At 35.7% G+C, this 14,753-nt stretch overlaps 1 protein-coding gene across 1 annotated transcript in view; it reads left to right on the top strand.

Moving 5' to 3' along the window:
* The window catches only part of LOC140243708 (uncharacterized), a 55,580-nt gene extending 46,182 nt beyond the window's left edge, over nucleotides 1–9,398 (top strand). Inside the window, exons 45-47 of the mRNA XM_072323372.1 lie at nucleotides 2,295–2,324; nucleotides 6,914–7,107; nucleotides 9,267–9,398. Of these exons, the coding sequence (XP_072179473.1) occupies nucleotides 2,295–2,324; nucleotides 6,914–7,107; nucleotides 9,267–9,398 (356 nt within the window). The remainder of the gene's footprint in view (nucleotides 1–2,294; nucleotides 2,325–6,913; nucleotides 7,108–9,266) is intronic.
* The last annotated feature ends 5,355 nt before the right edge of the window (nucleotides 9,399–14,753 follow it).

The following is a 14,753-nucleotide window of genomic DNA, read 5'->3' as shown; positions in this document are numbered from 1 at the left end:
GACCTGATTGCAGCTAATTTGCATATATATTTTGTAATGATTGTATTACCGACAAAGGCATCATGCAGTATTTATGTGCATCATGCATTAGTGAACTGGCTTTCAATATCTCCATTGTTATTTATTCTCATATAAGATTATATATTCTGCCAAACCTTCTAAAACTGACCCAGTCTTAAGCGGCACAGACTCCTGTCTGCTTCAGGACAGTCTCACTCTTACCATTTGATTTCAGCTTGGGTGATTCCAGTCTTTTTATGCCTCCGCCACGAAGTGGTGCCGGAGGCATTATGTTTTCGGGTTGTCCGTCCGTCCGTCCGTCCGTCCGTCCTTCCGTCCGTCCGTAATGAATTTTGTGGACAAGGTAACTATCAAAACCTGTTGAGGTATCCTAATGAAACTTGGCATGTATGTGTATTAGGGGGTGTTGTGCCTATCAACTTTTGGGTGCACATGCTCAAGGTCAAAGGTCAAAAGGTCAAGGTCAAATACATAAAATTTCACTATTTCCACCATATCTATTGAATGCCTGAAGATATTTTCTTGAAACTTAGTGTATACATGTATTACCCAATTAAGATTCTCTGGTGAAAGTTTGCGTCATGAGGTCAAAGGTCAAAGGTCAAAAGGTCAGGGTCAAATACATGAAATTTCACTATTTTTGCCATATCTATTGAATGCCTGAAGATATTTTCTTGAAACTTAGTGTATACATGTATTACCCAATTAAGATTCTCTGGTGAAAGTTTGGGTCATGAGGTCAAAGGTCAAAGGTCAAAAGGTCAAGTAAAAATATCAAAACTTCTTTTTTTTCTCCGTGCCTTGGAAAATTGTTCAAGGTATCTTCATGGAACATAGTATATACATGTACTGACTGGAAGTGATTATCTAGAGAATGTAGGGTTCATGGGGTCAAAGGTCAGGGGTCAAAGGTCAAGTGCAACACTTCAAAATTTTACTATTTCCCTCATATTTATGCAATGCCAGCAGGGTTATTATTTTTTTACACTTGGTGTATGCATGTGTAACCTAATAGAAATTCTCTGGAAAGTTTTTCTTTTTCTTCTTTTTTTTTGCCTCAAAGGTCAAAAGGTCAAAGATCAAGTGAAAGTGCTGAACTAACTTTTTCCTCCATATCTCGAAGTGGCTCAAGTTATCTTGAAACTTAGTACATATTATGCATGTTCTACCTGAAAGTGATTATCTTATGAATTTTAGGGTCAAGGGCCAGATGAAAATGGTAACAATTTACTATTCAATTCAGAAATTGCACTTTTTCTCCACACCTGTACCTTGAAAATTACTCAATGCCTAAATGTATGAATGGGTCAAAGTCAAGTTAAAGTCCTTAAATCCCTAGATAAATGCTCTCCTATTCATCCAATTAAACCTAGGTCAAGGAAGATGAACATTCAACACATTTGTGACAAACTTGTCATTTCAATATTTTGCCAATTTTGTGAAAATGTAATCACACATTGTCCACATGTACTATCTAGACCTATTGGGAAAATCATGCATTATGGCGGAGGCATACCAGTCGCTAAAGCGACATTTCTAGTTTGTTTTTTTTTTGTGAAAAGTGAAAAGTCACAATGTGAAGATGTAGACAATGTCAAAGACAAAGCCAAATCCATGCAATTAAATCTCTGTTTGTCAAGACATTAATCTCAAACACATGTGCAACATGAAGCAATCACTGTTATTTGTGACTTCAAACACTCAAACTTAGTGGTCCTTGTGTGCAAAAATTTTGGGATCTTTTTGACCGAGACTTGGACTTACGGTATTTCATATAAATGACTCACTACAGTATGAGGGAGGTATGTCCTATGGTTCAATGTTTGTTTTCATGGTTGAACTGTAACATTGATCTCACAGATTGGACATAACTTGGGAAAAAAAAAAAAAAAAAACACAGTGAAAAAGGTTGGGAATGCCTACTTTCATTGATGTATTGACAACGAGCTGAATTTTAAACATACCAATCCAATTATTTCAACTTCAAATGAAAATTTGGTGAAAGTTTCAAGAGTATTCAAATGATTTTACCTCCAGAAGTTTTCCTCGCCAGTGGATGAAATGCTGCCAAAAACACGACTGAAATGGAATCACCCTCGTTAAATTAAGCTGTCACAGTTCATCACCTTCCAATGAACAGCTGCTTTATCTCCTCTCAAACCCCTTCTTCCAACCCCCCCCCCATCCCCTTTGCATGAACTATCTTACATATTACCCATATCCTTCATCCCCCCTGTATGTGCATGATTGTTCTTTTCGTTGGCTATGCTCAGGTTTCTTCACAGCTGTCAATCGATTGCCACGTAAGTAGCTGACCTATGACCTTTTTCTCCTCCATCCCCCCTCCCCCTCCCTCATCAGAGCTGGCATCTTTGCACTTGCACACTAATTCATTGTCACTTGTCTCTGTGGTGTGGTTTCCTGTGTTCAGCCTTGCAATGATATGACATTCACATTTCGAGCTGCAGTTTTCTCCTCTGGTTACAATTTTAAGTGAACATATATGGAATGCTTTCATGAAAAAACAAATAAACAAACAAACAAACAAATGACTGTTGCTATTTTCAGATGGTACAAATATACATGTTTGTTTCGTACCCTCAAAGAAAAGACATAATTGTAACACCTTCCATCAATACCTAATGGTGGATAACACTTATTTTGCTGTATTTTTAGTTTATCAGCACAAATGAGCTTTTCTGAACCTACACTTTGCAATGATTACCAGTAACTATGGTTGAATTACCATTACTTCTGGCTTTTTGTCAGTGATTGAGAGGTACACAGTACATGCTTTTGTTTCAGATACTCAAGGTCTTGCTAAAAGTTCACTACATTGTACAAAGTCACGTATACACATCTCTTTGTACTTGTGTCCACTGCAGTTTATGTTGCATGTACTTCAGGGTGATAATGTATTCTGAAGTTTGTATGTAACACAGTAAGACAATCAACTTTTCCCACCCATTTTGATATTACCATGGACTTTTCGCATCACTATGCAGGTTTCAGGAGCCTTGTATATATGCTTGTATATATGCTGGCTGCTTATACCTTTGCTGGGGTTTGTATAACAGTGGGCAGTGTAGCTAGATATCTACAAAAACAGAAAAGAAAAAAAGAATAAAATTGTACTTAATTTCATCAATTTTTCATAGTTAGGGTAAAAAGAAAACAAAAATGTTTCTGCTGCTTGGCAAAAAAAAAGTAAGCTACATTTGAAGAAGTCCAAACAAGGATAGTGCATCTACAGGCATTTGTCTAAATGTCAGACATTTATCAAAAGTTAAGACATGTATGGTTAAGGTCTGGCATTTAAGCCTGCATTGCTGCTTAGAAACTCTTGTCATGGCTACCAATCTTTTCTGTACATTTTGTATGTTCATATTCAACAATTGCTTTGGTCATTCAAGTGCCATTGTATGTTTCCCATTTGATTTGAAATTGTCATGACGGTGAATGTCCAGTTAGTGATGTCCACTATATTGAAAACTATGAATACATCATTTATTGTCCAAGACCATAGATAAATCATGTTGTTTGTGAGACTAGATGAGGGTTCTTCTAGTAGCTATGCAGGCATTACTGCTAGATGTTAACCACATGCGTCTTTCCTTTATGTGCTTGGCATTTAGAATAAAACCTGAAGAGGGCTTTTAAACACCAGTCTTTAGTATGAGACCTGAATTTCCCCAACAAGCCATTTCTGTTCTATTTGTAGAGCAAACCAAATGTCTCTAGTATATAAATGGCTTCTATTGAGGATTCAGTCCCCAAGCCATTTTCCTCATTGTCAATTTGTTCAATTACCTCAAGCCATTTTGCCCCAAGCCACTTGCCCCAAGACAATTTGCTTCATTGTCTTCGATAAATGTTGGTGTCTTGAATTTTGTCAGAGTTTTAGGGATTTGTTATAGTGGCCATTTTTCATTCTTTAGTGAGTTGATTCTACGCCGTAGTGTAGATCACGTTTGCATTGACTATGCTGTGTATAATGAGTTCAAATCATGCAGTTGTGTAATACTCATGTTTTTAGCAAATGTTCAGTCCTGTCATGTTGGTGTGTTTTTCAATAGTCAGATACAGTATTCACTCTTATAATCACTGCTTATTTGTCTAGAGTAGCATAGTTTGCAAGGGAAAATGTTGCATAGAAAGCCTCAATTAATTGTCATGAGTTGAAGATATATTGTTGACATCTTGTTTAATGAGTATCCTGTGGGTGGGGGGTGGGGGGTAGAGCAGAAAGTTTTCAGTGGGGGACATGCTCTTTACATTAGACATTGTAATTGCTATCAGTCTCAATTCAGTGAACATACAATATTCAGTCCAAGAAACCACATTTTTGTGGTTTCATGCAGAATCTTTTTGTTACAATAATTATGTTTATTATTCATTGCTTTTACTGCTGAAAGGAAGAAGAAACCATTATCTTTTTGTTAAGCCCTGTTTTGGTCCTAAACGTTATTTTTCAGAGACAAAATTTTCAACGCCTGTAAATGCTTGCATTGATCCTCAGATCAGCAACACATTTCAGCAGATTAATGTCAATGATTCTGACTCTTTTTCCTAATTTTTGTGCGGAATGAGTTCAACCAGGGCCATGTAATCTTTCTCCATAATATTATACTCAATGGAATTGTCAGAGTTGTTAATCTAATTGAGACAAGATGAAAATTTCTGCAGCAAAATCACCGCAGGTCTTGATGAGCTGAATTTGATATTGTCAGCAGCTTATGTTTGTTCAGTTGTACACGAGGCATCATCACCATTTCCTGTGGGATTATCATGCCAGCATGTGTGTATTCATGCAGAACCAAGGGCAGCAGACATAGTTTGTCATAAGATATATGTGTGTTTTATGTATCGCTCACTTATCGTTGTCATGATTATTTGCACATGTAGTATAGAAATGCACCGCAGATTTGCTCTCATAAACTTGTAGTACATTGTAGCTTTTACATTTCATGTATACTGTAGTGTAACCAGCCTTAAATCTAATCAAGTCACATTCCAGCTGCATTTGTGATGAAGTATGCTGCACTGAAATGTCTGTGCATATATACCCAAAGATTCACACTGTGAAAGGATGATGTGTTTTCTCTCAACTTGATAGAATGACTGCAGTTATTCATTTTTTTTTCCAGAGGTGGGTTGTAATTAATACACCTCAATCATTTGAACTTTGAACTGTTTACATCCTTTCTTTGTTACATACAGTGTATATTTTTTGCTTGAAGATTTTGTTTAAGCAATTTTGAAAGTTTGTTGTTGACATTTGAAAAAGAGAAAGATATGAATTCCATTGTAACTCAGATATGTAAAGGCAAGAATTAGCTGCAGCACGGTAATAGTGATAAGTACCAATTTATGCAGCCATTGCCTTGTCACTCCTGCGGAAGAAAAATAGTAGAAGTGCAGCTGGCAATTGTGAGAGCAACAATAATTGCAATAATGATGATGGTAAGCGTAGAAGAACACCAACAACAATAACACTACTTATAATCAGTGCCACCACAAACATCATTGGTATCTATAGTTGTATCTATCTAAAACCAGAAATTTTCACATACATGAAACTTTTGTGAATGTCACATGGAACAAGGATTCCCAGAAATGAAATGCACATAAGGGGAAATACATGATGCATTGAATGCCAGTGGCAATTTGTGAAAGTTTCATGCCGGAAAAAGGGCCACTGGCTCCAATTCATGAATGTTTCATGCTGGGAATGCTTTTGGTTTTACTGTATAGGTAGATAAATAGGTAGAGAGATAGACAGATAGATGGATAGATAGATGAATAAATTGGTAGAGGGAGAGAGAGATACATAGTTTTAATTAGAAAACCCTTAATCACTAATTCCTGTGGATTTCCACAATGAACATACTAATTCAGAGCTTGTGATTGTAATGCTGTTAAAGCACTAGCAAACATTTCAAGGTTGGATTTCAACTCAGGCACTTGGAAGCCATTCAAAGTTTTAGAAAACCAACAAACATATGAGAAGAGATTTGAAATCACTAACAATTTGTGAAAAAAAAAATATAGGGTCAAATCTGTTGACTCTGAGAGATTGTAGATTTATTCAAGTGACTGAAATAGCCCATTTTCTTGTGATAGTAATGAACATGTAGTACCCTTCCTAATTTCAGAATGGACTGTTCTTTTTACCTGTAATGAAATTAATCAATTCAAAGAAATGAACAAGGATTTATTTCATTTGCAGAGTAACAGTGGAAGTCACAGAAACTGTTGTTTTCCCTCTCTTGATGGAGATCATTTGTTATCTAGCAACCTTCCTCCCTTTGAGGCTGTGAATGAAAATCAAAATCATGTCATTGAAATAAGGTAGTTGGTGTGTGCCTAGAGCTATTAGAGAAAAAAATTACACAAAAGTTGTTGTTTTTTTTTTTCCCAGTGTTTTATCCCAAGTTCATACAGTGTATGTCCTATTGGCCAAGAACTTTACCTGTGGAATTTTTGTAGAAAATGATGCAGTGAGGCAAAATTTGTGAGCTTGCCCCGTAAGTACAAGTGCTTCATCAGCTAAAGTCTAATTGACATGTAGAACATCATTACAAAGAACTGTTACTACATGTTTGTTTTGATCTTACATCTTTGTGAGGAAGAAAATCATAGTGTGCATTTATGTGTACAGGATTCATATTTATGTTGTCATCAGCTAGCAGCCAGAAAGAATATGTTGTTAAATGGTAGCATGAAAGAAACAAGAATGGAATGACATTTGATTTAGAAATTACATCATCCCCATCCTTGCCCCCTTTTTTTGAAACATAGAAATATATTTTGAATTCAGAAGTGCTCAGTTTTAATGGCTTTTCAAAAAAATGTTGTACTTCACTTTTAATTCCATCCCCCATGCTCACAGCCATGCGCACCAAGTCCAGCAACAGCGCGGTGGCCAACGAGCGCCACCTTAGCAAGAGCAGGAACAGTGCCACGCCCGCCCCATCTGCATCGACCCAATTCCCACCAAACTACTTACAGAGGTCATTGACCCCTGACCCTTGGCCACACCAGCCCAACAACGAACGGGACCGCATGACCCAAAGGCCCAAGACAGTGAGTCATGTTTAGTCAAACAAATATTTGCTGGAGTTACAACTGCAGTGTCTTGACGTTAATTTGTTGACACCTTTTATGTCTGCTGGAGATACAAATGCATGGAATGAGTGACGTGAGTTAGGTTCGCACAACTCTTATCATCAAAGTTTCAACTTTGATAAATACTTTGTGCTTTTAAACTATGATGCATATTGCCCACATGACACCTAGTATCAAAGATTTAACTTTTGAGGAAAGCAGCACATAATGATTAAACTACAGAAGCAGAAAAGGTACATAGACGTGGCACTAGCGCTAAACTTGCTAATGTGTGACGATACAGTTGTGTACAACGACTTGAGGTTGACCTGGAAACTAAAGGGTTCACAGGGTTCACAGAGAAGTCACACCAACTTTTGAGTTTGTGATTATCGCGTGGACATGACACTATGTGAGTGGGGACCCCCTGGATCTCAGATAAAGCGTAGACTCTGAGAAATCTTGTGGTTGTGATCATTGTCTAATCCTTTTAATAGATTGCTAACTTCGAGTGTAATCACATGCACAGTGTATGTGTTAATCATCAAAGTTAAGAACTCTGGGCTAATCTTTGAGATTAGAAGTGTCATGTGAACCTATCTGTTGTGGGAAAGAATGTTTCATTGTCTTTTTATTTACAATTCTTGCACAGATATCACAAATGATATTGTTTTATCTTCATTCTTATTGTTCAAATAAAGGCAGCTTTAGATTGTTCTGTAGGTTAAATCAATTACTTGAGCTCTCTCAGTGAAGCCTACCCTGTTTAGGAATTTGATTAAACTTTGAAATGTTTTGAAAAGTTTATCTGGTGATTTATCTTTGTTGACCTAAGGTCACACAAATATGCCAACTAACCAAGTACTGTCCATTCAAATACAACAGCACACTGTGAGAATTACAACGAGCTAGTCATTGTCACATGTTTGCTATTGTTGTAGTGTACATAGAATGGATTGTATTTCATTGCACAGCAACAAATTTGCAGAATGTGCTGTTGTAGGTGTCATGTCATTGTGTTGCATGAATATATGCACCTGATGTGTGTTTTTCTGCAATGGTTACATGCTTGTACAGTAAATATAGTACTTCATTGGTTTTTCTTTTGTTGTCTTTGATACTGTATATCCACAGTCTTGCCATTTTAAAATATGCAAACTGCACTGAACTTGTACAGTGCAAGTTTACATTTCCACTGGATGGTAAAATCATGAAATCTTGTTTTATTTTGTTTTGGTTTAAGAAACAAGAACAAACAACCACCCAATTGTCAGTAGATAGTTGCATTTCTTGCAGTAAAATGAAGGCTGTGGGTAAGTGAAAAATGTAACAGATATTCAAAATATATTGAGAAAATGATGGCCAGTTGCATATCAGTGGGTTTTCTAGTACAGTTGAACCTCTATTATCCGGCCTCCCTTTATCCGGATCTCTCTATTATCCGGATGCAATCTCGCCGTGATTTTTTAATCTTTTTTTTTTAATAATTACGGGAGGAAAGGGGGATTCCCAACGGATACATTTCTTAATAATTATTTAGGTAAATCATCCCAAGAATTTATAAAAGAAAATGATTTCATTCTTGCAAACACGAACCTCTATTTTGGGGTCTGTTACTGTGTGTAACAATGAAAAGGTTGCAGTATACACATTACTACATGTGGTACTACATTGGGCTACATCAGTACATGTGTATGTATATGTAGACTCTACATGTATAAAGCATTGAGTCTCCCGTATCCGGCCAAATCCCTTATCCGGACGAGCCCCGGTCCCGACTTGTCCGGATACGAGAGGTTCAACTGTATTACACTTTCAAGGTTAATGCAAATTAGCAGTTGTAGTGCCTTTATAACATGTCATGTGTTAGTCTTATGCGCAAAGCAAAGCAGTGATTTGTGTATATGTGTGTGCGTGTGTGCAAATAATGCCATTTTCATGTGATTAGGGCAGCTATCTTGGGGTGTCGATAGGTTGTCATCAAGTAAAGTGACAGTCTGAGCTCATTACTCCTCCATTTTTAATTCAGTATAGTTCAAATTTTGGGCTGATTGATTGCCTGAAGTCAGTCCTGTTCTTTGATCAAATATAACTTGCCCTAATTTTTTTATTTCTCCTATGTTCTTCTTGAATACCAGGTTGGAACCAGGCTGAGGAATCGCATTGCGGAGCAGCTTCTCACAGACCTGGAGCCCGATCACCACGAGACAATCATGCAGCTGCAAGCCGTGGAGCAGCAGAATGGTCAGGTCACCAAGTACAAAGTGTGAACGCATCACAGCATAAACAAACAGTGTTGTCACAACGTGCTGGCTTGTTCAGTAAGTTACTGTATGCACCATACATATTAAGCGAGTCTAATTGATCAGGAATTGTGACTTTGTAACAATTTTGCGAGGGGTGAAATTTGCGATCATGGAGTACATTTTTGAATGGAGAAATTTATGCGTGTACGTCACATTCATAACGGGATCAGAGTTGATATTGTTACGTGCTTTTAAATTTGCGAATAGCACCTGACTCGCAAAATCGCGAAAAAAAACCCGTCATGAAATATATGGCGTTTACAGTAGAGAGATGCCAAATCTATTCAAGCAGCCCTAAGTATCTAATGGCAGTGTGAACACACTATGAGCAAATTTTGGTGTCTTATATGACAGCTTAACAGAGTGTCTGTTTTACCCAGCTGTTTTCTATACTGAGATGGCTTGACAAGCATGTAAAGTGCAATAATTGAGGTAACAGGTTATGTAGAGTCATTCCTGATCTTGTCACAGCTACATGCTGGAAATCTACTATCAGAACAAAAGTCTTGTTATTTGTAGTGATCAAGGAACAAGCTGTAGACTTTCATCTAAAATCATTTCATGATCAGGGATCAGTGAAAGATTGGGTCCTTTAATTTTTTTTTTCTTGTAGCTTTTTGCATGAGATCTAAAATCAGTGAGACACCACCCAGAATCACTGTCACAGTTCATCGGATTTTAGAAATGAACCATTATCCCTTTAGTGTGCAGAAAAGGGCATTATTTGCAATGTCTGCTCTGTCAGTCCATTGAAATGTGGCTTGTGCTAAATTTGGTACCTTTGCCATGGCATTGTATTCATTCATATTCCTAGGGTAGTGCATTTCTGCTGAGAGATCTAATGTCTTTAGATATGTTGCCCCCAGAGAAGAAAAGAAAAGAAAAGAAAAGGGAACCTTCATAGACAGGTCAAGGTTAATTTGGCACATTGTTGTAATTTTATACACAAGCATCCCTTGCAATGGAAGTCTGGCTTAGTGGGGCATGATGCTGTTGGCTTATCTGTGTCATCGTGAAAGGCGCAGCTAGCCACATTGCATTTTATCAGGAAAAGAAGAATAACACCAAATTTCTGCTGACATTCCTTGATTTTGTATCTCTGCAAGCTTATTTTTGTAGAAGTCACATTTGTCTTATCTTTATATACAGTGTATATACTCTTGTATGTTTGGTTCGTACAGTTTTATGAAGGACATTGTAAAGGAAAATTATTAGCTTTCCTGGGAAAAATGCTGCTGTGTTTTGTGATAATCGAACAATCAATGTTAAGCTTTGAGATTTCACCAAGCAATCAAGAATGAGAGATAGTTGAAATTTAATAGATGTGTGAGGAAGTTAACTCAAGATATACATAGTGCAAGAGTGGAAACTTGTACCAGTATATGATAAATATATATATATATATATATATATATATATATATATATATATATATATATATATATATATATATATATATGTATATATATATATATATATATATATGTATATATATATATATATATGTATATATATATATATATATATATATATATATATATATATATATATATATATATTGTTGTTGTTGTTGTTGTTGTGAAGTTACATTAGAAAAGAGTAGGCTTGGTCTTTATGTATAATCTTATAGCTCCAATGTATGATTTCACCTCCAGAATAGTTCATTGGCATGGATGTACATGAATGCATCCATATTGCAACATGTTTATTCACGGATCACCAATGCACAGGAAACTGAGTGAGCGGAAGAGTAAGAGAGTTAGTGTATACATGTTTGTTACTTCTGAACAATGATTGGTCATTGTTGAAGTTTAGCTTTGGATCTGTTTGGCATGATGTGAATGATCATCACATTATTTCTTGTATTCTTGCATTCTTGTAATTCCTGTAGTCTTTCAGAAACATTGTGTCGATATAGTGTGTGAATATGTATATAGGTAAAAGTATTCATGATTTGCTTGTGCAAATCAAAAAAATCACATATATTGATATTTTTCTTTATATATATAACTGGATGTACCTGTAGTGAATTGTGATAAGTGCAGAAGTACCCGTACTCTACTTTTTTTTTTGTATGTATCCACTCTCTGGCTGACATAGAGAAATTGTAGTGTAAACAATGGTGCAAAACGTGCTACAGATTGATGGATAGTTCACACAGGATTTCAGAGGGACACATCCATCATAAGTTTTACGAAGAGGCAAAAAGATATCGATATCAACAATCAATATTATCCATCTCTCAGTTGATACTGTGTGACACAAGGTAGATGTGAACTTCAAGTCAATCACATTTTAGTATGTGTGTTAATGCAATTTTTGCAAATTAAGCTGTTGCAGATCAAGTGATTGTAATTTGTACATGAAATGGTAAGCAAGGGTCTGGTTGTGAATGGGGGGGGGGGGGAGGGAGAAAAGATCATCAAATAGAAATACTTAGACTTTTGAAATGTAGAGTGGATAAATGGAGATTTTGAGAGCCATTATTTGTTGCCAGTGTCAAAGTATCACATGAGAATATTTGACTTGTCAAAATGCACTGTTGATATAGCTTATTGCCTACTTTTTTTTCTGTGTTTGTGTGCTTCCATTTCTGTTTTGGAAGCTTCAGATCTCAGTGTTTATTTGTTGTGATCATGCCTTTATTGATAACAGAAATAACATGTTAACATTGTATACCATGTCAATGGTCCTAATGTGGAAACATGGTTGGTACTGAACCAAACCAACTTACAAATACTAACAATAGTAGACAAGTTAAACATTATGTATGCTATATATGTCAATCATGGTGAAATGTAAGTTTATATATATGTATATATATATACACACTGTACGTACATATATAGCAATTCTTGTTGCTCTGTGGTCCAGAATTTTGTTGTGAATACTCATGCTGTATATTAACCATAGTTAGACCTGTGATCCATTTCCAAATGAAGAGAACATATTTTTTTACCAAATATCAACAAGTAAAGAAATACTTATGTTCTGTCATAGGAAAGATACTATTCGTAAATAACTAATTTACTATTTGATCAAATCTATGGAACGGTACTATTACTTGATTGTATTTATTGATCAAAATATATATTCCTTTGTAAGTCCGTCCAAATTGTCTTACCACTTCATACGAAATGCGGGGCTGCTTATATGATTTGATTTCATACATTGTTAAGTGTTATTTCATAAACAAAATTATATCATTGTAGGTGTTTCTCAGGTTTGTCAGTGAATTCTCAAATTTTGATCAAAATAAGTGAAAAGATTGGATATCAGTGTAAAGATAGTAATTTGAGTCTGTGTGTTGTGTGTAGAACAGTTTTCAGAATTTGTGAAAATCAACGCTATTTATGATATGTATATGTATCAGAATCACAAAGTTATAATCTGCACAACAGTTGCTCTTCCTAGATTCTGCTGGTGGTTGCTCAATATGTAGTTTTTCAATGAAAAAAAGAAGTTAACTATTTTATTTCACTTAATTTAATTAGATTTCATTTTATTTTATGCGCTTTGGTTGTTCTTCAAACCAAAGCGCATAAAAAATCTTTTTATTTTATTGATTTGTTATTACATTCTTCTTCTTTTTTTTGGTGGCATTGTAGCAGTTTCTTTCTCATTCACTACCTCCACATATCATCCAAACATTGTCCCATGCAGCATGGCACAGAGTGAACCTTTTCACATACCATCATAATATATACAGCTATACAGAAACGACAACATAACAATCCCATCACTTTACGTTCACAAGTGCCATGATATTTTAAGTTGTATATATCTGTTTGTTTGTTTGTTTGTTTTTTACCAAGAAGGCATCTTGTATCATAAGATCTTCAGAGATCTGGAGAATGTTGATAGACTGTCGCAGGCTATTGCTGTAATAGTAGTATTAGTGTTAGTACTAGTTATATATAGTAATGCTTGATTTATAGTTTGTGTGCTTTAAGAAGAATCATTCAATATGTGCCGTTCTACCTTGAAAGAAGGAGTGTGATGAAAAGAGCAAAAATAATACATGTACTTGCAAACTCATGACTGCTAGTTTTAGAATACAAATTTGGTGTTCGTTTATGACATTTGCTATCATGGCTTAAGAGTAAGCCTTCAACTTTTTGCCATGTTTAAAATGATTTTTTTTTTTTTTAATGATTAATGTGTGTGTGCTTGTGTTTTTTTTTCATTTTTATTCATTTATTTATATATTTTTTTTTGGGGGGGGGGGGGAGAGGATGATTTGACGGTACTTGCATTATGTCACATACTTTATTTTGTTGAAAATTGTGAACAATTTTTTTTTTCCACTGGATGAACAAATTGATTCCAATGTGCCTCTTGTGCCTCGCAAATCATGAACATTAATTTAAAAAAATAAATAAATTACTATAGAATAAATTGATATTGCTGTATAATTCTGGCGGACACGGCCTAATCCAACAGAGTGATGTACTGAGATCAGTGTGGAATCACCGTGAACTTGATTTATTTATGAAATAAATGCCTAGTAGGTGGGTAGATGAATGAAAGACTTTTGGGAGCGTTTATGGTGCTTTGTCATGTTAGTAGAGCAGATAAGCCAAAAAATTGTGCAAAATTTGACTAAAGCATGAAACTTTCACCAGTGTTAGTACATGTTATAAGATTCATTTTAAGATCATGAGGTAAGTCTGAATTAACCTCTGATGACCTCCAAAGGTCAATGACCTCAAAATTTGATAAAAATAGATATTTTGCATCATTGATGAATGTTAAAATGGTAATGATGTACTAAAAACTCATTTTTGTTACAGTGGAATTGTCTTCATGTTCCATAGAACCCTGACAGGTTTCTACCTTTGACCTCTGATGACCTCCAGAGGTCAATGACCTCAAAATATTGATATTTTGTCATTGATTAATGATAAACACGGCAGTGATGTACTAAAACCATGTTTGTCTTTTCAGTGGAATTGCCTCAATGTTCCACAGATCCTTGACAGGTTTCTACCTTTGACCTCTGATGACCTCAAATTATCAGAATTTTGATATTTGGTGCAACTGGTTGATGATAAACATGATAACGATGTCTTAAAAATTCATTTGTGTTACAACTGAATCGCTTTCCTATTCCTCAGATAAGGGGAAATTATTTACATGTCTCTGCCTTTGACCTCCGAGGACTGTGACAGGTCAATGACCTCAAAATATCAAAATATTGATATTTGACGTATATTCAATGGTTAACTGTATACCTGGTGTGCAATCATGCATTATGCTATTAGCATTTATGCTACAATAGAAGTGTCTTCTCATTCCACAGAACATTGGTCATTAGGC

The sequence above is a fragment of the Diadema setosum genome, chromosome 2 (assembly GCF_964275005.1).
Source record: "Diadema setosum chromosome 2, eeDiaSeto1, whole genome shotgun sequence".
In the NCBI taxonomy this organism is placed as follows: Eukaryota; Metazoa; Echinodermata; class Echinoidea; order Diadematoida; family Diadematidae; genus Diadema; species Diadema setosum.
The sequence above is the reverse complement of the archived record's forward strand: the minus strand, read 5'-3'. Positions and strand labels throughout refer to the sequence as shown.